The sequence below is a fragment of the Lepisosteus platostomus genome, chromosome 4, assembly GCF_059453375.1.
Source record: "Lepisosteus platostomus isolate fLepPlt1 chromosome 4, fLepPlt1.hap1, whole genome shotgun sequence".
NCBI lineage: Eukaryota > Metazoa > Chordata > Actinopteri > Semionotiformes > Lepisosteidae > Lepisosteus > Lepisosteus platostomus.
Window position 1 is genome coordinate 58,178,015 of NC_142614.1, and position 27,963 is coordinate 58,205,977.

At 35.7% G+C, this 27,963-nt stretch overlaps 1 protein-coding gene and 1 long non-coding RNA gene across 4 annotated transcripts in view; one reads left to right on the forward strand and one right to left on the reverse strand.

Moving 5' to 3' along the window:
• The window catches only part of LOC148673484 (ephrin-A5), a 110,720-nt gene extending 95,437 nt beyond the window's left edge, over positions 1–15,283 (reverse strand). Inside the window, exon 1 of one of the 2 annotated variants that reach the window (XM_088630003.1) lies at positions 14,097–15,283. In XM_088630003.1, the coding sequence (XP_088486129.1) occupies positions 14,097–14,221 (125 nt within the window). In that variant the 5' untranslated portion in view covers positions 14,222–15,283. The remainder of the gene's footprint in view (positions 1–14,096) is intronic. The other variant, XM_088630002.1, reaches the window with a different exon arrangement.
• Positions 15,284–15,416: 133 nt separating this feature from the next.
• LOC148673485 (uncharacterized) lies at positions 15,417–25,134 on the forward strand. Of its 2 annotated transcripts, XR_015936033.1 has the most exons (3): positions 15,417–16,026; positions 17,197–17,314; positions 18,643–25,134. It is a non-coding gene; the product is annotated as an uncharacterized LOC148673485 (long non-coding RNA). The 2 variants fall into 2 exon arrangements; XR_015936032.1 differs by lacking the exon at positions 17,197–17,314.
• The last annotated feature ends 2,829 nt before the right edge of the window (positions 25,135–27,963 follow it).

The following is a 27,963-nucleotide window of genomic DNA, read 5'->3' on the forward strand; positions in this document are numbered from 1 at the left end:
TACACCAAGTTTGTAACAAGCACGGCATACTACTTTGCTTTTTTCCTACAGTTTTGACCGTTACAAGAAACAAAAAAACTTCTCCTTTTAATAAAATCTCTCACATACTGAGACACATTAGTGTCTTCCAGATCATATTGCTCCTCATTATTTCCTATGGTTCTGTTGGACTGGATCACTGATACAGATATTAATTCATTAACTTCTACTCAGCAATCGTTTTAGACTTTAGGTAATAATACAACACTTTCTATTTGATCGATTATACTTACTGTGGCATATCTCATAAATTGGATATCTATGCTGCTCTATGAAAATCTGGGAGTGCCACAGATTTTTGTATATTCATTTGTTTTATTAACTGATGTTAGCAATACATCACGTCACTCATCTATTTCAGAACGTAATAACAAAAATAATATATTGCATACATTTCAGCATTATTACATTGAGAACAACTGGAATAAATACAGTATTTGCTTAAGAATTGTCGCAGCATTTGTTTTTAAGACTTCTGAATGTCATTCTTATTAGCTTTCTAAATACAAACGGTATTGTGATGTTTTAACTAAAACACAAGAAGACTATTTCATCTCATTTTTATGACTCTTTATTCGGCCCAAACTTCTGCTTTCTCTATTTTCGCAGTTTTGTAATTAAACAAAATCAAAACAACAAAACAAAATAACGTTCTTAGAAAATAAAATCACAGGCACTTTTGATCTATTTGTTTCCACTCTAAATAAACGAGTGGCAAATACTCTCACAGATACAAATTTAGTATTTCCATTATGTTAAACAAGAAATTACGAAATAGCAGCCCAGACTGAAATTTTCTTGTAGTGTGAATAGTGTGATACCTATGAGCAACTTCATGATTTGTCCGTGTAATCTTCATACTTCCTCTTTGTTACCGATACCAACCATAGATCACAATAAGAATTGATGTTTAAAACTTTTAAACACATTTTTTTCTAAGCAGATGTGAAAAGCGATGTGGCAGGTTACTGTGCAAAACACAGTAGTGCAGTTTTTTCAAGAGAGACCAGCCACAAAGGCTTATATGTATCCTGAAATTTAAACCAAAGATTAGTTCAAAATCATGCATCTTGTACACAATGTGCCAGTCATTCACAAATGTGGATTTATTGACTAGATAAAATGGTATCTGCTCTAATGGTAAAATGTTTGAAAGTCTTTAAAATATTTTTGAAGCTTTGCATGGAACAATCAGTGTCACTCATAAAGCATAGTTCTAGTAACATACCCGCAGAAACAATTAAGACTACAGCACAGATTTAACACAAAATCCTACTAACATGCTATACTTTAAAAACTCATTTCATTTACATTTTTTATTATTTCATTACAATCCATATCAATAGAACATCACCTATAAATCACAATTTCAATGATGTCATATGTATGGAAGCAAGTAATTATGAGTATAAAATGATACTACATTGAAATAGTGAATCTTTCTGCTCTCTGTGTTTTGGTTATTTTTTAATATAATAAACATGAAAGTGAGAGTAAAAAATGTAGTCATTCCATTTATTTAGTGGTACTAATTCTTTCAGTATTCGAACAAAAAAGGCGTGAAGAAGAAAATCCTACAATTGCTTCGGATCACAAAACTTAAACTTCAGGCTATAAAATAATAAAAGGTAATTTGCATTACACAGGTTAACAAAATGAAAAAGTACATTAAAAACATGAATACCTTTCTTTTACAGCCATTATCCTGATACAAGATTATCATACTCTTTTCTGAAGTGTATCATTTTCCATCTGTAGGTCTCCTTTTACCCTGCTTAGCTCAATTTGGATCAGAAAATCTACGGGTGGTTGAAAAGATATAATTTTAGGAGTTGCACAGTGTATAGGAACAAGTGCAAGTTTGAACACGATTCTAGGAAAACTATGAAACTGAATCCGTGTCAAACTACCACACATTTTAATTACATTGAATTAAAACATTTCCGCAGTTAGGAAACAGGTATTTAGGATTTTCCATATGACAAATAAGCATTTGTTCACCACATACAGTTATCGTTTTCATGACATTATAATCTGTAATTCTAACATAACTGATTCACAAATGACATTCTTCATTCTTCACTTTGTTTGGCTTGTTTGAAACCAAACTTACCTTCCGCAGCCAAAAATAACTCAACTAGATTTTTTTTCCATCTTTTTATTTGTGTTTTAGAATAAGGCTCAATGCAAAGATGATTTAACCAGACGATTTTGGTTTAAAAAAAGCTTCTTTCTGTTACATCCTCAAAAATCTCAGGGCAAACTACAACATACTGAAGAAGCGCTTTAGAAAATGGCTGCCGATTTTCCATTTTGTTTTTGTTCTATTGAGCAAAGGCTGCAGCTTTTCTGCGGCCGCCATATTGTTTCAATCATAGACGTGTTTTTGCGCCATAAATGGGAACGACTCTTCTTGTCTTGCTGACTGGCTGTGAATTTTAGGCTACCTTGACCATCTGGATCGGCAAGAAGCTGCCAACATTAAGCAACCATCACTTTGCAGCAATAACTGTGAATTACCCTCAAAAACAGAACACACAGAGAACCTCAGCAGGCATTCTAAAGCACAGAACTTATTAAAAAATTTAAAGGGCCAGTAATCCACGATTCCTAGGAAGAAAGCTTCAGCTGCTGCTGTTTATGAAGTAGACTGAAGAGAAGTGAGAATAAGAACCGAGAAAAGGGCAGGTTATACAAACATTGCCCCATCTGACAACAAGTCTGTCACTAAGTCGTATTTTATCAGCTTAAACTTCCCCGACTGAATTCCCAGGATATTTCCTTTAAAAACCTACTAATACTTTCTTTTTTGTTTCTTTTTCCTCAATCAACCCATAATGAAGGACCCAAAATGTAAGTATGTACTTATTCCTTAAGAAAACATGGAAAAGCCATCACCCCAGGCAACGGCTATCCCCTATATTTACTTGAAAGGCTCAATGCACTTTAAGACTCTTCTAAAGACTTATTTATCTCATTAAGCTTTAAACTGATTAATATGAATGCACATTTAGCCCCATGGTTACTTAAGAAATGATGGAGGAGGGTGACAGATTTCAGCGGAAGCATTTTGTGTTTAAATCGGGTGATGACTTTTAAAGCCTTTTAGTGTATGTTTGGCAAATAGCTTCAGAAAAGCACTTGAAAACACGAGAGTTTACAAAGAGCCCTGCATTTTGTTTTAAAACATACATGTAAGATGTCAGCTAAGAAAGTAGCCATCGAGGTATGGCAGTATTTCACCTAGTTTGCATTACAAAATACTCTAACGGTAATGTCGATTTATAAAGTCAACTTAAAGGTACAAGCAGAAAAACTGACAGCTTTGATTCTTAAATAATAATTTTTGCAAAAATGGCCAGTATTAAACAGTAGACGGTACTGACTGTCATATTAAAGAATTAAAAACAAATTATCTCAGTGGCTTTGTAAATAGGCCTAAAGAATGAAATGGAATAGTTGTGAATAAGGTAATAAAAGAAAGAAACTCCTATTACAAAAAAATCTATTTCCCTTCCCAGCACAACAGGAAATGTGTTGAATCAATTCCAGTCAGAGCAGGAAATTGATTAACATTAATCTCACTTAGAATTTGCAGAGAAAATTAAGGCTGTAATTGCTGTTTAGGTCAGTTAAAAGTTGATGGTGCTTTAACATAGGTATTCCAATCCCATTTTAAAATTCTGTGGCTTGTGTTCCATAGGTAGAAGTAAAAAGTGCAAAATCTGAGGATAAATAACAAATTTGCCTATTAATATTAATCAATAACAAATAACCTATTTAAAATGTTATCAATACATGACTGGGTAATTTGGTTAACAAATTAGCATTACAAACTAAAAAAAAGACACTATTTGGAATCTCCAGAATTTACACACACGTGTGAATAAGTTTTATCTTGGTTGTCTCTACTTTAACAAAAGATAAGTGCATCACTCTCTTTAACTAAAAATATACAAACACGTCATTTTAAAAACCTAGTAGCAGCGACATTAAAGCTATGCTTCTGCAGGACAACCTCTAAAGCCACCGCTACACTCAGAAATATGCTGATTAATTCAAACGCGCGCTAACCTTATCAGCGTGTCACCGAGGTGAGCGACGAGAGATAACAAAATTAACTTCTCACTGTTACACCTTTGGCAGCGTTCAGTGCATCAATGCTACTTGAACCTCAGTAGGAACTGGAAAAAAAAAGGATCTGCAACTTGCTGGGGTTAATCCTCCAACAGTACCTCTTAACAGGAACCCAGGCTTTTAAGATGACACCTTTAATGCCAAGTGTTAACTGAGACAGGCAGCTACATGTATCTTTTAACTCCAAGCCGTGCAAGAGGGCAGCCAATGTTTTTCACTCCGCTCTCCAAAGTTTCTGTTGCGCTGCGTAAGCCTTTGCCCTTCTTTGTAGGTTTCCTTTCCCTCCACATTGAGCATTTACAAGTTCAACTGTGCTCCCTGTTTAATTTCCCCTCTCTCTTTCTTCTCCTTTAACACATGCATACTTTCAGCCCCAGCTATGGAGTGCTGACTAAGAGAGGAACAATAGGAGCCTTTCAAGTCGGCAGCGCTGGCTCTGAGAAGGGCTGAGCTCAGGGACCCAGTCAATATTTACTGCAGTTTGATGCGGCTGTTTTGTGTCTCTTTCCAAGCGGAACCTACCAGCAGGGAGCTGTAAGAGGCTGCCCGGCTTTTTCAGGGGCAGGAAAAAATGAGGGTAAACACAGCTCAAGCACACACACATAAAAAAAAGCAAAACTCCAAATAATAACAAGAGGAAGGAGCTAAATCAAGTTACAGCACGTTGAAAAGTGTCTCCCCTCCCCACAAGATTGGAAATGCAAGGCAGGACAGAAAGAAAGTACAAGCTTATTATGGTCAACTGAGATGAGGACACATGGGGGGTGGGATGGTCAAAGAAAGCATTGTGGAGGCCTTTTCAAGTCTTCAACTTTCCTGTGGTAGTTCTCTGCGGTTTGCTAAAAGGCTATCATTGTGAAGAATACTTCCCCCTTTTTGTCATCAAAAGTGTTTGAATAGCATGATAGAAAGTTGTGAAATTGAAGAATAAAACCTCAAAAGACAAACAGAATACAGTCTTAGAATGATGGCATAGGCAGGTTGAAAGGGATACATGTGGAGTATGATGCCCTTATTTCACACTTTTCAGTCATTAATTACTGATATGAAAACATGAAGATTAAGTCATTTAAATACTATTTTTATTAATATAAAGTGCACTTCACATACAGCTACATAAGGTCAGGCGAGAAACTACAGCCATGCTGTACACTCCAGATCAGTGCTCAGACCAGACTATTTGGTACAAGTTACATGCCACCTAAAAATTTTAATCTGTGAGAATGAGATTCTTAAACCGTGTTTCTGCCTTCCATTATAATCTCAATATTTCTTTGACTTGTGAGAGGAACACATCTTTGAAATGCACTTCATATAATGTAATGTTTCTTTATTAGCCCTATACAATTTCTTGCATTTAGGAATGTGTCTTTTCGCATACCCCAGCTTTTTTTTTTCTCCAGGGAGACACAGACACAGAGACAGGGAGAGAAGCTTGGGGTCAGAGCGCAGGGTCTGCCATTGTACGGCGCCCCTGGAGCAGTTGGGGTTAAGGGCCTTGCTCAGGGGCCCAATGGAGTAGGATTCCTCTGCCGGCCACGGGATTTGAACCGGCAACCTTCCGGTCACAGGCGCAGATCCTTAACCACAGAGCCACCGCTCCGCCCTCAAATATATAATGTTTAAAAAGAAAAAAAAATATTTAAAAAGATTTTTGAAGGTATCTATTATCCCAAAATAGCTAATAAAGGAAGATTCTAAACTTATAACAGAGTAACATAAAAGACACAAAGGCTGTATTCACATTATTTCTCTGTATATAAACATATAGACATCTGAAACATTTAGTGGCACACAAGCTCACATCGTTTCTGAGACAAGTGTTTCTAAAATGTTCGAGTCTCTGATGAAATAGGCAATTTCAGCACAACGGGAGTCCTGTGATTGACAGCTTTGACTGTGCTTTTAGAGAAGAAAATCAAAACCTTGATGACATTTGCCAACAGAAACCATAGACTACTCTCCACATTCATCATTTTCCACTTGCTTCCTACATTTACCCACCAAAACTAACTACTTGCCTGTCAGATCATTTCCTTAAAGGCTAATCTATTAGGTATCAGGTTTCAGTGCACTTCAGGTGCTGTAGTTGGGGGCTAAACTTCAATAGCACACCCTGTGTTTAAACACTTAACTAAGGTTCCAAAGCAGTTCAGACTTTATCCAATTCTCATCAGTTCAGACATACATTATTTTTCCCTGGTCTGAATACATGTACCAAAGCTCAACAAATTAATGTTGATGCCATAAACATCTAAACTATGAACTATGGTCTATCAAAATTAAGACTATTCGTATTCCATTTCACATGCTTCCAAACAGAAGAGGCATTTTTCACACATGTTGCTTTATTAATAATAATAATTATTATAATCATTAATAATTGCTTACACTTATATAGCGTTTTTCTGGAGTACAATTAAGTGCAACTTCAATTCACAATGAGCTAGTGAACATGAAAACTTCTTAACAGTTCATAGTATTAAATGGCACTAAATTACCTGACCATGTAAAACATGCAATGATAGCAGTCTTTTTTTAGATTGCCCACAGCTGAACTGCTTCTCAGAGATATTCAGGAATTCATGAAGAACAAAGAAAAACTTAGGAATCACTTTGGTTAACAGAATAAGAAAAGTAAATCAGTTAATGTCCAAAAAACATGTTACAAATTATCTCTTCAGATAATGGAATACTCATTTGGAAAAAAAGTTCAAAATATATGGTATTAGACGTGACTCACATTTTCTGTAACTTCTTTAGTATTATTGAAAGATTTGGCCCTGTATTTTAAAAAATGTTAATTGCATAACCATGCAGAATCTAAAAATTCAGTGATCTGTATTCCAAGCTAAACACATTGAAGCTGTGGCATAACCAATTAACTCATGACTTTTATAATGTCCTGTACTTCATGCAACTGTGTGTGTATGTGGTCTCTTTTATAAATGTGGTATGGACAATTAAATTATTTGGTTTCACTGAAATGAAAATGCATCTGAGTATAACAGCTTACCTGCACTAATTTCACTAACAAATACAATATAGATTCAGTCCTACGTAAGATTCACTAACTGTATCAAAATTGAAACCACTGATGGAGATTTTATGTACAATAAAAAAATATATATAATGCCATTTTAGGAGAAATAGCAAATGGGTTGGGACCCAATTTCTGTCAAAGAAAATGTTACTGCTAGATTGTGAATAACATACTCAGTTAAGTGACAAAAGTTTAGGTTTCTGTTTATTATCAGCTATTAACGCTTATATAGAATGTACTTACTCTGGTTTTGCTTTGATATGTTTAAGAGATAGAAGAAATGCAGAAGTTGACAGTAAAATCTAAAACGCTTATGACACCATTTTAAGATATCATCAGGGGTCAGTGGTTAAGGCTCTGGTGTCATACCTAAAAAGTAGTGGTTTCAGTTTGTGGGTGGTAGGGCGTACAGGTATCATACCCTTGAGCAAGATAATTCATGTACTTGTTCCAGTAACTTACCCAACTGTATAAAATGGTACAAAAATGGAATTCACTTTGGATAAAACAGTCAGCCAAATAACTACTAATCGTGGATGTTACCAATTCTGATTCATCCATCCATTTTCGAACCGCAGGGTCGCGGGGTTGTTGTAGCCTATCCTGAAAGCAACAGGTGCAAGGCAGGATACACCCTTGGTGGGACACCAGTCCATCGCAGGGCACACACAGGCACAGACACGCACACACTCACACCAGGGCCAACCAGGAGCCCATTAACCTACCAGCATGTTTTCTAGTATGCGGGGGGAAACCGGAGCACCTGCAGTAAACTCACAAGAACACGGGGAGGACATACAAACTCCATACAGATAGCACACCAAGAACTGAACCCAGGGCCCCAGCGCTGAGAGGTAGCAATGCTAATCACTGCACCACTGCGCTGCCCATTAATTCAAGAAAGCCACTAAATATGGCTTAAATACAGTCTCGGTAACCTCATTTCCCAATCTTAGTAGACATTAAAATAATATCATTATGATGTACCATTTATGCAGATCGTATATGAATTTCATTATTTAATGACATTCTGCAGCTAGCCCTGATCACTCCAGCTTGCCGCAGTTAAATGGATCTTTGATAGCTCCGACCCTTACCAGGAAGAAACGGTTTTCTGACAAAGGAAGAATAGATATTTCTTCCCTCTCACATGTGAACAAGAGTGCACCTTAAGGGTCAGCCATGAGTACTGCTGCTTTCACACGTACAAACTATAAAAGGCGTTAGCATTCACTTAGGATCGACACTGCTTCTTGAACACTCACCCATGTAACACTAATCCAGTACCCTCTGGTAAACCAAAAGATACTTTATTAATCTTGCACTTTTTTAAATAATTAAGTATTAATACTAGTGGTAAAAATCTGGTCAACACTGCACTAGTCAGAGTAGTTTAGATGACAGTAAAGGATTATTCATGGGCGATGATTACAAACATAGGTATTTATATTGCTCAGATGACTTTAGTACACACTGGGATAACAAACCCAATAAGGATCTAATTACATTCTCATGTGAAAGCTTTATCCGTATCAACATATTTAACGTTAAGCGGGCAAGTTCAGAAAAATCCATCTCTCTTTAATGAACTCCGAAGAAAGCTATGGTGGCACAGCTTTTTAGGAACATATAATATCCAATAGTTTTTATTTTTATTTCACATACAGTATAACATATTGTAAAAGGTATTTCCCTTTAACTTACAAAGCCTTTTTAAAGCCTTCTAATTCAACAGTTCAGCTTACCATGCTAGTACAAAGTGCTGATCTCTAATAAGTCGGGCCGATTAGTCCTTGCTAATGAACTCTTCCCATTGCCTCCTTTGATCCCCGCAGTGAGAGCACATTAACCAGAAAAACAGAGGAGACCCGGCTGTGCACCAGTAAAGAAAAAAGACTTTGGGGAGCAGAAAAGTAAGGATCAGGAAAAGAAAAGAAGGGAGAGTGCTGGGGTTTTGGGAACCAAACAAATACGTTGCCTAAAAAGCCAGCATGTGTGTCATAAACATGCATAAGAAACAAAACCCAATTTGTCAAGTTCATTTCCTCACTGATCTGTCCAACAACAATGATAGGAGTACATCATTAGTTTTCATTGTTCACCCTTAATTAGCTCAGTACTAGACCTTTTTGCCTTTTCCTCCCTTCATATACCAAAACAGAACTGCACTTGCCATGTAGGATTAATTACAGAAACCGCTATAAAGAAAACCCCTTAAGATTGTCAAAAAAATGATTCTGTGTGTCAGCTAGTAGTAGACTAGAATGTATACACCTTTCAAAGGGAAAAGGATTCCGTTACACAGAAACAAATTGTCTTAAATTCCCCAAGAAACACGTCCAAAATAAGATTCCTACAGAAATATAAATGGATTCTAGATGAATATGTACAGATTGGACAAAAAAGCCTGCAATAAATTAAACCCACCTGTTACGATTTGTAACACTGTACTTATACAAGGGAAGGCGATAAGCAAATAAATTACTTTTGAAGCTATTTACCAAAAGGTGAATTTCCTGATTTCTCTGCTTGGATTCCAAACTGACAAAATGTACTGAATTTTAGATGGTGTTCTTTTGTACTACCATACCAATATCCATGTGTAATACCTGGTTTAACATAAGTAGCCTAAGCTGTTTCTTCTAGTATACGAAATTCTGCAATGCTAAAAAATTACCTAGTAAAGTTTTTGCAAATGTTGTCAAATACATCTAAATTGTATTTAGATGAAAAAATATTGAAAAGAAACTTAACGGCTCATTACTTATATTCCCAGAGCTAAAACTAAAGGGAAAAAAGTGGACCAACCTACTTTAAAGGGGGTTATAAAAAATACTAACAAAATGTAATCAGTTTTCAGTGCTAAAAATAAAACTATTAAATCCTAACCACAGACTCTCAGATGAAGTATCTGAAAACTACACAATGGCTTACCCCTAACATTAAAGTGTAATTTCTGTAAAGTCACAATCAATTACTGTTAACTTTTCTGCCCATTTCCCAAAGAATAGACCTTGTACATGCAAGTCTTTCTCACAAATATACACAGCTGGGGCCAGGACTCCTGAAGTACTAATTGTATTCATTCATTTTCTCAGCCCAGCATGGAGCTGTGTGATTGCTAGGTCCATAGCAACAGAGAGAGAAAGAGAAAAGCTCATCTTTATCTGTACCTTGCTAGCAGGAAACAGGACTCCTTGGCAAGGAGAAAAGCAATCCCTTCATTAAGGGCGTTTTCAATATTCAATGGGGGAAAAAAATCAGGAGAGTAATTAAGCAGTTAACTCAGAACCCCCCTTGGGGGGTACAGGGTTAGAAAATAACCTGAATAGTAACGTAACTGCCAGTTCACATTTGGATAGATGATAAAGCTTGATAATGAAGTATTCAGCTTTTCCTGTAATTCCTAGTTAATAAATGTCTTGATACTAATACGTTCTAGTTTTTTGTGATCTTTTGTAGGGGGCAGTGAAGGTGGAAGAGAGATCACTATCCTTCTTGTTTCAAGGGTGGATAAAAGGCTGCTCACAGAAAGTGATACTCTTTTAAATACTAATGCAGTGACTAAGTGCATTTTCTTATTCCAACCCACCTACGTTCCATAATGTAGTTGTAAATCCAACTTGGATAGGAATTTCAGGCAGAGAGAGCATAACCACATACTTTTTCTACGCACTGATGCCTTAAGGGTAAAAAGGCAAATAAGGCTTTGTGAAGGCTTATATGCAAAGAAGTCATTTGCTCCACACTAACATCCGTCTGAAAACCTGTTTTACAAGACGTGCCGTGATATAATTAAAAATTAAAATGCAGATGACTATGACAAATAACTGCACCTCTTTATTTTTTACAGATCACCAAGTCTGAAGCACCTATCTCCTGACTACCTCAATATATTTTTTGCTGGTATGTATGATTACCTTAGCTTCTTACTTCCAACTAGTTAAGAGAAATGTCAGCACATCTGGATCAAATCATCTCTTTCACAGAACAGTTATTCTAGGCCCTTCTGCCCGTCAGAGTTGAAATCTTGTCACATTGACAGAATGTTTATCAGCATTAAAGATTTGAAGTATGGAAGCACTGCTTTGTGTTTGTACTTCAGGACAACTTTTAAAAATCCCAAACACCTGAAGTGTAAGAGAGATGTCAACAGACAATCATAATAAAAATATCTAACAGGCGTGTGGAAAACAAGAATTCATTGAACACTAACTCTAAAGTAAATCTGTATTTAAGTACAATTTCAAAGGACAGACAAAAAACTTTTGGAATTCAAACTGAACTGCAAAGGAACTCACTATGTTCCACATCATATGACATGTTCTTAAATAAAAAAAATATTTAAAAAAATACAAATACATTTCTAAAGAAACAATGGGGAGAAGAGTCTTAGCTTTACAGTTGTCACTAAAAATAATTCAGAGTTCAACCAGCAAAGCGCTGTACCAAAAATAATTAACAAAATTATATTGTATATAATAGTTTATTTCCTGATGTTATATAATCAAACTAATGTTTTTCAATCACAAAAATTGTATACATGACATTGAATGTGAAAATTATTCATCTAACCCCAACCAACAATTTTAATTTTATAACACGGAAATCAATGTAATTTGTTCAAATGTTTTTTTTAAATGTACCTTGTGCGCAATGTGCAATGGACACATAGTAAGCAGGTAAGAATTATGTTATATATTTTCACATCTTTTGTTATGTCGATCATATAAATACCTGAGACTGCATAAATAACTAAAAATTAAGTTTTACATTACATTTTTATCGGATTATGTATAATATAGAGTTATGTGAGAATAACGCAGAAAAAAATGACAAAACATACATTTGATAAATCCATTAATATGATGAAAACTTTCCGTCCAAATCCTATTCTCGGAAAACATTTTTGTTTGAAGATTCCATCAAAAGTGGTATATTCTTAATTAAACCCTTATTTCATGTAAAGTTTTTTATACCTCGTTATTCTCAGATGAGAACACCAAAATTGTGTTGCATGGAGAAACCGAGATACGTCTCTATAAAAACTATGGGATCAACTTAGATTTTCAACGTACAGCAAGTTCAAAAGTTTCAATTTGACCTATATTTTCACGCAGGCAATACACTGAATGCTTATTTCACGTGGTTCCTTAAACCAGAGTTTTATTAAGGAGACGGGTTCCCTCCCAAAAAAAGTAATATAATTTCTATCAGTGTTAAGGGGTTTAAAACAGTTTACCAATGCGAATTTCCAAACTTGTTGCTCCAGTACAAAAATTACCCTCTTCTTTTGTCCAACAAAATCAGACGGAATCCGAAAACCAAGCTAAAACGGTTTAATAGATGGATATACTGTATAATCCATATACTTCTTCTTTTCACACGATACATTGTATCTTGCAAGACTTTGCACCTGTAAACATATACTTCGCAATTTAGTCTCTAAAAACGAGAAGTACGTTGTGTACTCCAACCAAGTCATTGATAATCACTACTCCAATACTCGAAATTGCAACAGTGAATATAGAGGTCCAGCAAAACAGTTTTTTTTACCACGTTTATCCAAAGATCATGCAAATAGTATTACCGTTTTTGCCTCGGTTATAAAAATCTGGGTCCGTATTCACGGGAAAATGTTAATCCCTCTGTGTTTAAAGCCCCTCATATTAAAGAGTTCCTTTCAATTTAAAAGCTTTGAGCTTTCCTTATGTATCAAAATCTGTAGCTATAGGAAAGTTCTCACCAGACAGAAAGATCTATAAAACCATGACCTGCGACAAAAATCAATGCGTTGATGTCCGACCAGAGAGCGGCGTTTGGTTTATTGTGCGGAGATAAAGGTCGCACGACATTTCTTTCTGGGTTCAGATTCAGCGAGAAGTAAGGATAATTGAAATGATCATTTATAAGCTGTGCTCTCTGGTAATAAATAAGATATTTAAACAGATGCGTAGCGAGCGTATACCGTGAACCAGTTGCGATGGTGAAGTGTAACTACCATCGATGTGTCGTTTTTCACAATATCCGTATCCAAATCCTAAACATTCAGTCATGCCTCCAAGTTGCCGTGATGTATACTCTCTATTAAGAGGACTAAAGCCATTTATGAGAAAGTGATTTAGAATAAAAACGCCCGCGTGTACTCAGCGAGAGTGTGACTGTTGATTTGTGTTGTATGACACATTTAAGGATAAACCAGTTGACTAAAGGAAAGAGCAGTGACTAATCAAAATCTGCAATGTTGATATAATACGGTGAATTTGTATTCTTAGCATTAATCTTCACTCATATACATACAGTATAAGGCAGTCATGTACACAAAAAAGTAAAACAGCATCATCGTAACTACTACATATCTGTATATCTGTTTGTTATGAGCTACTCATACTGTACATCAGAAATGTAATGTGTGTACATCGACGTTAAACTGCGCAGTACTGCAATCAAAAATGATAGATTAATGATGTACAAAACTGGTCTAAATCTGCTAAATCTGAATTTTAGATGTTATTAGTATATATTACATGCTGAAGAGCGTGTAAATAGCTGCATGTCTTGAATTAAAATTAGATCCTGCAATTTCCAATTCCAAAAATGAAAATGAGTCATCCTGCACTCGGTATCATTTCACGTACACTGTTGAACTTGTACAACAGGGATACTGCACGCAAAACTGTCTTGTACTCAAAGTCTCTTTTTTAATCAAAGGCGATGTGTCCAGTTTTTAATGAATAAACGGATATCTGCTTACAGTAGTCAGTCTACTAGTCAAAACAAAACGTACCACCAAACTATTTTTTAAGTTTCATGTCACACGCGGAAAGTTCCTGTCCCGTCGCCCTTCAAGGCCTGTGCCTGAGAGATGGTGACTTACCTGGGATTGGTGCTGTTCCAGTAGACGGCATAGCGGTCAGCAACCACCTTGGAGCCAGGCTCCTGACTAATTGCACACATCCAAAGGATCAGAAAAACGAAAATAAGCATCTCCACATGCAACATCACTACTCAACTTCGATCCGCAATCCTCTTCAATGCTAACTCGCAGTCTGGCGTTCTGTGAAGGAACAACTTTCTTCAGGACAGAAAAAACCTATTTGACATTTGTTTGCCTTTTGTTTTTTCTGTGTTTAAATAATTGCATGTGGCTGGATTCTGGGGGAATCTGCAGTTTGTAGGTGCGTATCAGATTTGATCAGAACACTCTTGAGGTGGGGGCGCGCCGAGTGGCTACTATCGCTTGCAAACAGTTCTGTGTAATACGTGCGTAAAAAAAATGCAAATCAGAAATTACACAATTTAATAAAGTCAATGCTGTTTGGGAAGCGAAGATGTTGCTTCCAGTCGAAAATCCCAATATGCTCACGTATTCATAGCAACAAGCGCATCAATTACGGACGATTCCAGTTTGTCTGAAGGGATTAAATCTCAAAATACCCCCCCAACAAAACCAAGACGCAAAAAAATGACCCAGTTACATTAAGAGAAAGAGAAATAAATAATTATAAAATCCAAAACAGTGAAGCAAAAAGAAGAACAAAACTCCTTGATTTCCCAGTTCTGCATGCAGGTAGGTATATTGCTAAACCCACTCAATTTGTGTAAGAAGCCGCCAGAGGAGTTCAGTCCAAAAACGTAGCAATGAAAAGCAGTTTTAGAAAACCTGAGTTAACATCTGAAGTCCATCACCTCTGATTTGTCTCTCAACTTGGATCGCAATCTGAACAGAAACCCACGAGGCAAAGTGCTGTTCATAAAGCAGTTTTTCAGCCTTTTTTTTTTTTCCTGAGGAGTAAAGGAGCTGTTTCCTCACTCAGCGCTGTCTTCAAACTGTCAAGGATGAGAGGGAGAAAACTCCTTTTCCGAGCGAGAAGCGATAGGTCTGTTCGTGTGCTTTATGACAGAAGACCCGTTTGTAAATCCCGGATCTGAATGCGGGTAGTCCCAGAGCAGCATCCGATATATAAGGAATAGCGAAATCAAACGCAGATCATGTGCTATTTCGTGCTGTTTAGTTAGACGAAATGAGAAGGTTAGAGCAAAGGCAGCCACTCGCCGGCTACGTGAGTGGGTTCGGTTTCAGCCCCTCACTGGACGGTCTCATTGGCTTGAACAGTGAAGGGGGCGTTTCGCTGATAAAAACGAGAAACCCCTCCTCCAACCTAAACTAATTCAATTACTGAAAAGAGAGCTGAAAGCTCATTCCCACCAGAGGAGCTCGCTGGTTAGGATAGGGATCAATGCATTTGCCAACAGATTAACCTGATAAACGTAAAATTTAATTACCTTGTGTACTAACACAGTATTATCTGTTTCATATGCCATTGTACAGTGCAGAAACACAGCTCTTGTCTGATCATATTGTGTGTTCTTTTTTTTTACAAACCAGAAACATAAACGGTTTAGAAATGTTTGGCCGACTGATGCAAATCCGAGATCCTTGTTTTCTTTACAAAACGCTTTCGGTTATTTCGTGTTGCTCTTGACAAAAATCATGAGCCAAATAGAAACTAAGCTGGCTTTGGAGGGACTCATGTTTCACAAGCACATAAGGTCCCCTCAATACTTCGCTATCCATCTGAGTTTTTCCAATACACCTTAAGGACCTCATGGACACTTCTGCCTCTCTTATACAGACTGTCTTTTGTTATTAAAACGCAGGGTCTTTGTTAAGCCTTGGCTGCATTGTGACTTTTAACTTTACACGTTTCTCCTCAAAACTTTTTATTGAAGAAAATGGCGTGGCTTCAAATCATTACCACCCTTACAAAAATAACTTGGGATTCACGTTGCTGCTCTTGAAGGCGGTAAGTATTAACGATGACCAGGAAGGTTCAAAATAACTGAATGTGAGTTGTTAAGTGTTGTGTAATTCAGTGAGTTAAAATCGCGTGTTAATGTATTAAAATGATTGTTAAAAGTAAAAGATTAATGGTATATTTTACATATTTATGATGTGTAGAGTAACCAGTAGTTTCATATATAAGGGGTTTATCCTCCTTTTATTTGTTATAGGGACAAAATAATGAATTTAAACTAATTTAGTACCTAACTTTTCATTATATGTAGTATTTTAATAAATCTACTACCAGATGTTGTGGTTAAAGATATTTTTTATGTTGTCTTACATCATTGGAATGGTACAATAATTCATATCTTATATATATAATGTACATTAATCCTAAAACAGCTGTTTTATGTCTTTTATGGCCTGCAATATTTTGAAATAATCACAAGTGAGGCTATAGCATTTATTTTGTACAGATTTGACGGTTACGTGTAAGGATTTGTAAGTTTCCTCATAAAAAGTATAAACAGGGAATAAAAAATACACCAGTTTAAATTTAAATTTTATGGTTCATTATTTATACTTTGTCCTATTTTTTCACGCTACATGATATATCATTTTAAAAATTCATCGTGCTATTGTTGTAACTTAACTAAATTAAATTTACACCAAACTTCAAACAGCAAACATGAAGACATAGTGCAAAATTCTGACAAAACGTACTTTTACAATACTGAACAATTAAAAAATATATAATTTGTCTTAAACGAAGTCCACGTTTTTCACCGTTTTGAATGGAAACCTGGGAAGTGTTAATAAAAAAGACATCACCTGTTGAAAACCGCTGGATTTTTTTTCTACGAATTTCTGAAAGGAAATCTGTAAAGACTCTATTACCAATTTAATAATCTTCTTCGACCTTTTTTTACGAAATCATTAGTTTTTTTTTCCTTCCATGAAATGCGCGGTATAGTACTTACTATAAGAGATGTAATCGTATCTCTTATAAAACACTAGTAAGAAACAGAAGATCAGTACTTATACATAGAACTATCCAAGTAAACAAGGCGATCCTTAAGAAAATGACACACAATAATACATATACAGATAATGCAAATGCATATTAAATTACACTATGTAGCATGTTGTTATTGTGGTTTTGATAGACAAATGATCTTGTATTTCGAAGCATTATCTCAAAAGACTTCGAAAGCGCCCAGACTCCACCTAGTGGAGACAAAAACAACACATCTCCTTAAAGGCGCACTCACGGCTGATGTTTGACGGGCGAACCGCATACTAATAAAGTGAGTGATTTTACACCATGTGTTGTCTTTAACGACATAACAGAGTAAACATTTGGGGAAAATTCCTTGCATTTTAATTCAGGTAGTTTATTTTATTTTCAAAACCTCTTAGCTCTTTTCTGAGTTCGCATCAACTGACACTTGTAGCTGCCCGTTTGTACGAGAATCCCTAGAAAAAAATCCTTATAAAATAAATATTGTGTGCTTTCCTATATATTTTGGAAGAATTTAATAGCCTAGCAAGATCTCTGCTGTCAGTAATGCTCCGATTCCCAGTATTTTATGAACACGGGCATCTTGGAGAATCACTAACTGTACATCCCTGTTTTGGGGCTGGTATTGCAACAACACCCGAGTCAGGAGAGAAAATGTTTTGCAAATTTTGACAGACGTCTTGGCCGACGAAACAATTGTTTGTGTAGAGTATCTGTTTAAAAGGGCTGGGTTTGTTTTCCAGTTATTTCAGTATGAGATGCAAAGGGGATTTTTGAATTCCAGAACTGGGAGCGGGTCCAATGTTAATTTCTAATCCTGAACAGTTTAGTGAACTGCTGGGAAAGTTATATTACCTTCCTCATCCTATAATCGCACTGGCAGAAATTGTTGTTCTGATCTTCTGGTTCAAAGGGTGCCATGCTGTTAACCGAGCTAAAATAGTCAGGCTCCATTAGAAGAGTAGAAATACGTGCAGGGCATTTATCTCAAGTCATCTGCGGGGAAATTTAGCATACAATGTCTCATCTCAAATCCCACTGCACATGCAGTTTTTCTCAGCTTTGTTTTTTTTTTTAATTTAATTTTAAAAATATTTCCATGGCATATATTTTCAAATTTTCAGAGAGGTTTCATGGTCTAATACGAATCCTGGATTAACTTGCAGTCCTCTTGTATCACTGCAATAATGTACTACTTTAAAAACGAACATACTCCAGATACTAATTGATAATGGGGATATATTGAGACATTCGGTATGTGCCCATTTGCTGTCGCTTAAACATTTTAAGTATGTTTTTTTTAATTAGAGACGTCGATAAAATGCCAAGTGTCACCATTACCGGATTCTTAAATCTCATTAACAAAAAGGATGATTTTATACAGTTTAACCAGGTAAATAGCTCCAAAAGTAAAAATAATGTGTACAAATCAATCCAGTCCAAATTAACAAAAGTAATGAACTTCCATCATTTTAAACGTGGATACCTTATGTTTATTTTTGTAACTATCTGTACCCTAATTTAAAAAGCAGCTAAACGTGGTTCCGTTTTTATTTTCAAAAGAGACTTGAAAGTTTCCTTCATTACACTTTATCTCATTTTATTTTTCCACAGATTCATGAAGACTGAATGGTGGTTTAATCTTGAAGAAGGAACTTGTGCCTTTTAAGAACCTTAGGTAGTTTTTTTTGTTCAAGTGTGGATCCTGAATACATTATTTTGAATAGCTTTGCAAAAAATATCCTATATGTATTTTCTAGAGTGGCATGGTGGAGTTACCACAGCTGCCTCACAGCTTTTGGGCCCTGGGTTTGAGTCTGACGTGGGGTGCCTTCTGTACGGAGTTTGCATCCACTCTCTGTGTTGGCTAGGTTAATTGGTGTCTAGCAGTTGTCCCTTCATGTGTGTCCTGTGCTTCCTGAATAGCTACTAAGCTGCTGTGACACCAGGAATTATCAACTTGCTGATAATGCATAATTCTATTTACTTTATTGCATATTTCATTGTGTCTTGTGTTGCATATATAAAGTGACCTTTATGTTGCTATTGAAAGTTAGATTGTGGATGTACAGAATTAATGTGTATACTCCCTCTGCATCTAATGCCTTATTACTTTTTATTATTTTATATTATGTAAGTATGGATCCTGCCTGCATTCAAGTCACTTATAGGTACTCTTATGCCAAGATAAATGAGGATATCCTCACACATTAAAATGACAAGGACCTAGCCCTAGGTACATGTCTTATCATAAGATACTCAAAAGCAAAAAAATACAGTACACATGTCTGTATAGATCTTTATGCGTGCCTGTCCCACAAACACAAAATTGTGGGACAACATTTTAGATTAGTAATTTTGATGGCCTGGAATATTTTTTTCCTCTTTATTTCTTATTTCTTTTTGTGTGGTTTTGGTAGATTATTAAAACAAAATAGAAAAAAGAATATATATTCAAAGAAGTGAAATTTCTGAGGTTTTGACACGTCCTAAAAATCGTGAATGCAAAAGCAGCTTTCTACAGTAAAACAATATCCATGGAGTAGCATATTATATGGATAGGATTCGTCTATCTTTCTGGAGATTTCAAACATAACAATGTCCTACCAAATATTTTCAGCTTTTTATGTCTCTGGAGCAATAGGTTATGGACATTGTACATTGATTGAACTTTGAAAGTCAAAGTTTATCCATAACCTCAGTGTTCATCTTGCAATTATATTCTTTTCCAAGATAAACAACCACACTGTTCATCTGACCTGCAACTCTTGAGCACTCTCCTGCACTCCACGAGCTTATGAATCACAGCAGGACATGCGATACTTCCGTTTTACAAATGAAAGTAGAACCCTTTCATACTAGGATCACTGTGGTATCCCATATCAAGGTAATATTATACCTTTTCACTCTATGTCACTGTGCAACTTTTATTGCCAAAGCAAACTGACACAGCAGGCTTGTTAGACATGTGTGTAGTAGTATTTGAATAATCATTACAAAAATATTTTTTATCTTATATTTTCCTCTCACACCAAGAAATGTTGACTATTTAATTGCTGGATGGCAAGCTGATTATCAGCTGTTAATTAACAACAGATAGAGAATTTATACTCACTAACAAACATGAAACTCTATATTGTTTGTAATGTATTTGAATAGACCCGGCCGCTATTCATAACAGTATACTTAACGGACTCATTTACAAAAGCTGTTTGAATACGTGCATTTAAGTGGTCATTAGAAAATAGCTGACTTTTTCTTGTGTGGTACTGTCAGGATGCCAATAAGACTACCTGTGTAGAGTGAGTTATAGACTTTGTAGGCTTTAATACTAAGTGTGTTTGAAGTTGATGTTTTGATTGTAAACTAAAGCTTGCTTACTGGCCAATGCTAATTTTTATAGTAACGTCACACAGGCCAGATTCCTGTGTAAATTCACCATGTGAATAAGGACGCTTGGCAGAAGTGATATTCCATGCCGTAACAGTTAATTCTGCTTCTTTACTAGAAGGTGAAAGAAGCTTCTGTTGACTGTTGAGGTCTGAAGTACTGCCAAGAAACAAATTACAAACTCTGACAAAAAATTCCACTGTGCTACTCTGTGATCAACAGACCACCAAATAGAGTTAACAGCTTACAGTCAATACAGTGAACCAGATGGATTTAATGTCCACAGGAAAATCCCTTCTGAAACTAAAATATAGCACTCTCAGAATTATAACTAGGGAATAAATGCACAAACAAGGTGGAGTGAAGTATTAGATTTTTGGCAACATCACAAGTCCTTCCTTTGCAAAAGGTGGTGATCACCCTAGAAAGTCAATTTCTCCACATTTATATACAACAAATAAGATGTTCTTCCAAAATGATTATTTCTGGTGGGAAATCACAGTTATCAGTGACATAAAACTTTGACCAATAGTAAAAATAGGTATAATGGATTCTCTGTATGTTTTAGGTAACCAAAGATATTGATACATATTGCTGGTATAATATTTGGTGGGGGAAAGGTTATATTCTAAGTAAAGAAAACATTGATGGAGAAATTATATTTTTTGTTAATAAGGAATAATAATAATGATTTCTACCTTTGAATGAAATACATCAGTGTTATAGCTAATTACATGCACAGCCTGATTGAACACCTTATCCAACAGAGTAAATATTCATCTTCTATATGTTATTATTGAAGGAATAGGAGGCTTTTTGTCAGAACATGAATTATTTGCTAATCAGGGCTGGAGATCAAGGTTGGTGATGTCAATAGATCCATGCAGCAGTGGAAATGTATAATGTAGCTGTTGATATACTCAGATATATCCAAACTCAAACAATACATAGAATTCTGTATAAGGAATACCTACACCATTGTGTAAACTAATTGAGAAAAAACATATGAGACCCATGGAGGCGAATTAAGCAAACGAGCTGGTTACATACAGCAGGATGTACACAAAGGTCATGACACCCCCCCACCAACTGAGTAATATGATGTGTTGGGCATCCTTGAGCAGCAAAGACAGCTTGAGGAGGACAGGCATGGATTCCAGAAGGGTCTAAGGCATGTGGAGCCAGATTCCATCTCATTCTTGGAACAGGGTGTCAGTTCAGTTGTGATTGTGACAAGAGTAATGGTGTGTGGGATTGAACTGCATGTTCTACCATTTGTTGTTGTGTTGCTGTGGTTGTTCTGGCCAAGGAGGGAGATGGACGTCTGTCTTGTGCTTTCCAAGCCAATCACAAATTGCCTGCAACCAAAAGAGTCTCTGTCTTGACTGGGCTCCCCTAAACGTTTGGCCAGTGAGTTTATAAATCTATGCATTTATTCTTGTAAATACAATAGAAACACATTATTGTTTAATCATTTTTTAGTGATTTCAGTTTACATGAATTGCCATTTTATATTATTTAAAACTGAAGGATAATTTAATTTCACTTTTCTTCCACAGAATATAATTATACATAAAACAGATAATTTGACATTATTCTTACAATTAAATATGGATTTGTTTTGTCAACTGTACTTCTTGCTTTTGTTTAGTATCAGAGAGCTGTTATTGCCCAGCATCTCAAGTATATTTTAAAATTGAAAAACATTCTCAATTTAGTAAACATTTCAAGAGAGAAGAAATGAATCTAGATTACACTGTTATTCTGAATACCCCAGCAGCCATGTTGCACACTTAAATCCCAAGATGTCCCTTGTAAACTGAATGATCTAAAATTTCATTACTTATAAAAATATAAATTGGCCAGAAACATATTATTCATTTCTCCTTGATTTTTTTGAAATATGCTGCTTTACTTGTATTATTTGCTTTTATCATAAACTTTTTGTACCATTTTGTAAACAGTAGGTTTCGAATGTCTGAACTGTACTGCTTAACAGGAATACCTGTAGTCACACTCCAGGGTTAAGAGAGTAATGCACAATGTTGTGTATAAGTATCAACCATCCCCCCACAAACATGCTTCATGCCATGTGAGCATACTTCCCAACTTTAAAATTAACCTTTATATGTAGAATCTATAAACTGTTCCAAGTAGTACATTTACATATACTACTTGAAAACATTTTTTAAAATCCTATAAATGTTAAATAAATGAAATTGACAGTGAAAACAGGTTACATTTGATTTCTTGATTATTAGACACCTTTGCTGCTGCAGCCCCAGATCACCTTAGGTGTACATGAATTGTTTGAATGGACACAGACTTTGTGAAATGGTATATCCCTGTGTTCAGTGAAAGTGGTGTAACATGTAGATAATTTCCCTCAGGTATGTCAAGGCTGTCAAGCTTCAACTCTTAGTGATCCAACAAAGCAGCTATTAAGACCGAGGAGCTTTTTGAACAAGTCAGGGATAAAGTGGTGGTGGAAGCGCGGAGCAGGACAAGGGTACTAGAACATTTCAAAGCCTCTGAATATCCCTCTCAGCACAGTCAACATTGGTATCGCACCACCCGAACACTACCCAGATCAGATCACCTTCCCACACTGAGTACCCAGGTAAGCACGAAGCTGGTTTAGAATGTCACTTTGTGGCCAGCAATGACCCCGACAGATCTGCCAAGTTCTGCACCCGAGATGGGAGTCAGTGCCGCATATCCACAATATTATTTAACAGCCATTGTTGAAAATAAACTCATCTTAAATCGCTTTTGAGATATACTGCATACATGAGCCACTTGTGGTCAGATGGGACAAAAATGGACGTTTTTGGTATAAATTCAAAGCGTTATGTCTGCACTAAGCCCAATACAGCATAAAAACAAGTCAACACAGATCACCGCAACTGTCAAGCATGATCGTGACTGCTTTATGTTATAGGGGATGCCTCCTGTCAGCTGGGTTTGGGAAGCTTGTCAAGAGCGAGGGGGAAATGATACAAAGCATATGCAAATCCCAGAGAACAACCTGCTTGAGGCAGTCCAAGGAAATCCAAGACAAATGGGATAAAATTTACATTATTTCAGAGTGAATGGTCCTTGGGTATCCCAGTCAAAGTCCTCACCTTGATACAATACAAAATATACATTTCAAAGACTTGAGATTTGCAGTCCATCATTGATCCCCAGCTAACTTGTCAGAATTGAAGCAATTGTACCAGGAGGAATGGGCACACATTACACTGTCCCATTGTGCAGCGCTGGTAGAGACCTATCCGAAAATGCAGATAGTATTTACTGCCAAAGGTGCTTCCACCAGGTATTGACCTTGGGAGCTACATACTTTTGCAATCATTAAAGTTCAGTTTGAATATCTTCTTTGTAGAAATGGTTTTGTAGAAATCCTCCCCATCGTGTGACAGTGTTCAGTTTAGCTGCATTTGAATGAAAAAGTTTGTTTGAAAAACTGTGCATATGTTACACAAAAAGTGACAATACGAGTCACCACCATAAGCTAAACAACAAGACTGAAAAAAATGTTAAGCGTCATTTTTAGAATTTTTTTTTCAGTGCTTTGGTCTGTTAATGGAGCTGCTTGCGATAGATGTGAGCACTTTCAATGCACACTGCAACGTAGGTAAAATCACTCTAGTCATGGACCAATCAAATGTAATAAAGTGCTTTTCTATAATCTTGCCAGCTATGAAACACACAACAATTGGTGTTCCAAGCATTTTCTTGATTTAGAGAGGCCACTTATCCCATTGTTTGGCACAGATATGTTATGGCTTCTAGTCAAGCATGCCAGAATATAGAGTGTCCTTGGGCACAATGCCTGTCATACCATTTATGACCAACCTGTGATATACTGGTTGTTTTTATTGTTTTTGAAAATCTTATCATTGAATTTTACAATATATTATTTTCACAAATGATGGCACCTGTTCTGTATCATCTGTGATGTTTTTAACTTGCACATTTAAAAATTAAACACATAATTTTATTTTCAGTACTAATAAAATGACTGCAAAGTAGTTGTCAGAACATGTAAAAGAAATGTCACCATTAAAACATGGAATTGTCAAAGCAGGCACATCACATGTCAAATTTAACAAGGTTTGAATCAGCCACTGACAGTTTAAATTAGTAGGGAAAGGAAACACAAAGATGGTAAAATGCGGTATATTAAGCTCATAAACTTACTTAAGAAGTATTTGCTGAGGCAAAACTAGTATTTTCTCATGTAATACTGCATGCAATTTAAAATTGTTTGACTCTTTGAAATATGAAATTATTCAAAATACATTCATTGACTTTTAATTCAGCATCAAAGTTGTATTTTCCAGAAGGCTAATGAATTTCAATGGTGTCATTTAGTATAAATAGTAGATTTAGTATAAATCTTCACCATCCTTCTTTACATTTTTAATTATCCTAATTAGTTACCCAGATCATCCACATTCCAGTTCTCTCCCTGCATCCTCTACCCTCCCACCACAGTACACCAGGAGTATAAAACTATACTGTTTCTGTGACTCAAGCTCCATGTGTAATTGATTTATTAATGTCAAGGAAAAATAGAAACAGTTATGTGCTGTGTTTGATCAAAACTTGGCAAACTATCAAAATACAGCTCATGTTAGAACTGGCTACTACTGCTGTTTGTAACCCATGTAGTGTACCTCAGGAGTAAATGTTATTGTTGTTTCCAACTTATTCTGCTCATGATTTTATATTTTTTACTGCTGTTCCTCCTCTAAATGTTCAATTTGAGCCTTTTCTGTACGGGATCCTAAAAACGTAGAGAATAATTTTGCTCTGTGTTTACCTGATCTTAGAGTTGCACAGCTTGCTCCAGCTGGCTGAGAGGCAAAGTTGCTGTTCAGAAAGATCCGAGATCTGACCTGATTTTCTTACAACTTTTTACCTACCTGTCTGCTCCGTTTGCTTTCCCTCAACTGGTATGCTATATTTTTCATTTTGGGTGAAGCTAACATTTGTATTGATTATCTTCTCACTACTACATTTCTGTAAATTGAACTCTCCCATTCAAACTTTCATCCTTTTTATGTGTTTGGGTGAGTGTCTAGCCCGTTGACATTATACAGTTGGAGACATTTTCAGTTAGAGACATAATCACTATTGATATTAAATTTTGTGCTTTCAATTGGTGTTGCCCTTGCCTTGTATATTACTAAACTTAGACAAATCTTATCTCAACTGACCTGTATCATGCTAAGCACGTCACTTCTTTTTCTCTGTGGACTATTCTGAAGATGCAGCACTGGTGTAAAGGTTTACCTCATAAAATATTATTGATTTGGTAGGCCCTTTGAAAATGTGGTGGGTGAAGCCAAATCAAAACTGACCCTGCTACTGCCTGAACCTCAGGGAGCTTAACACTAAAGGCAACATGCTTGAGTGGCAGTGGAGGGCATCCTGAACTGCTGTTCATCTAGGTATTTGGACCAAACAGCTCAACTTCTTATCAAGAGGCTCTCACAGCTGACAAGATGAAATATTACTCTGAGATCACAGCAAGACATTAGAGCAGCCATAGGAGTCTTTTCAGAAATTGTGACAGATGCCTGTACACTCTGAGCAGTGGAAAGATGTACCCACTTTGCTTTGACTTGCATTGATTTACTTTTTCTTTTCTGGAAGGAATCGAAATAGTTTGTACCCTGCTCTGTTCCACCCTTTTACAGCAGGTTTTGTGGCTGTAGCTTCTTGACTCTATTTCCCTCTATGGGCACAGCATCTAATTACATATTAAATCTAATGCACAAAGAAAGTCTGTGATTTTGTCTTATCCCTTGTGTAAATGTAATATTTCTAGAACCTCCATGAATGTCTAATTTTTTTTTCTGCAACTGCGATAACAATACACTGATGCAACACAGTGAAAAGTTCATTGATAGTATATCATGGAAAGATTCCATATAAAATTTAAAACATGCTTTTCAAAACTAGGTTTTTAATCTTAAATCTTAAATCAAGTATCCTGTTAATTAAATTTAATATTTTCAAAGACGTCTCTCATTATTTAAGATTTTCTATGTATTGTACTTAAGATTGACTTTAAAATATTCATTTATATAAGTATTGACTTTGTATATTCATTTATTATTCATGGATATGCAACATAAGAGCATACGTACAATCTGTAAAAAGCAGCAAACTTTGAAAGTAATTATTGATTTTTGATAAATTAAAATATCAATAAATTAAGAAGATTGAAAGCAATAAAATCTCATAGTTTTTCAGGTTCAAAGACAGAAATTGACTATATTGATCATGATTAAAACTAGGAGGAACAATTAATGTTGAAAATTCAGGTCACTGCACACTGTGGGATTTATAAAAAAACTGAATGGCTTTCAAATGTTTTTGATTGTTGATAGTTCAAATCTACAGTAAAACAGATTTTTGGTCTGACAACCACATGTTTAACCTCATTAATAAAGAACGTTTCTATTACAGATACACAGTTCTGTTGTGGTAGCTAGCACAATCTACAACCCTCAGATATATTCAGATCGGCTTTTTAAATCAAAGCACTGGTTTTAACATAAAATTTATTGGACAAAATTTCACATTTAATAGTGACATCACAGTTATAGGCTATGGAACATGTGCTCAAATGAATTCAATGATATTCTGTTTTATTTTTCCTAGTATTTTCTTTTCTTTTCAAGTGTATTTTTCAAACTGTTGGGGAACTCATTTCCAATCAATATAGTCTGAAGTGCTAAATTTTAGAAATGACAGGAAGTCACAGGAAGGTAATCAAACAGATATTCCTAACTATTTAATTTGTCTATAGAGATTTATTTTTAAAACTAAAACTTTTCATTTAAACATTTAAATGAGCATTTAAACAAAATTAACTTTTAAATACACACACATTTATCTTTGAAATCTTTAGAATGACCAGATTACTTGATCGTGAAGCATAATTTTAAGTAGTGGGCTGTTGTCTGCTGCCTTTGATGCTGTCTCGTTTGCCATTTTTCTGATGAATTAACTGATACAGGAGACTATAACCATGTCGAAGACAAGAAACTACAAAATGTATTTGGTGTGATACGTAATCTGCAAAGATGTGTGTCTTCTCTTTGCCGTAATTGTTTTTAATGCTACAAATAAAAAATAATATGGCTATTTTTTCCAATGTGGCCTAATTATAAAACATTCATAAAGGACTTTAAAAGCAAAGATTCTTTCAAAAGTTTTACAGTGCTGTGGCTCAGATTTTCATATGAACTGCACCATGTGACCTGGTGATTAATTACAACTTGCAACAAGAACAAAAAACAAGTAAAATCCTGCAGTATTAAATGCTTATCACTAATAGGTCTTTACTAGGATATATGAGCTATATAAATTGTATACTAGATGTTTTATTGATATTTAATCATTATTCAAGGATTTATTTTTTCTTGGGGCTGTCTTCTGTGGAAAAAGTTCTGTATTTTATCATTATAGAGCAACTGTAATTGCTTTTTTTCTTGTGCAAATTCTATTTTCAGTATGAAACCAAAT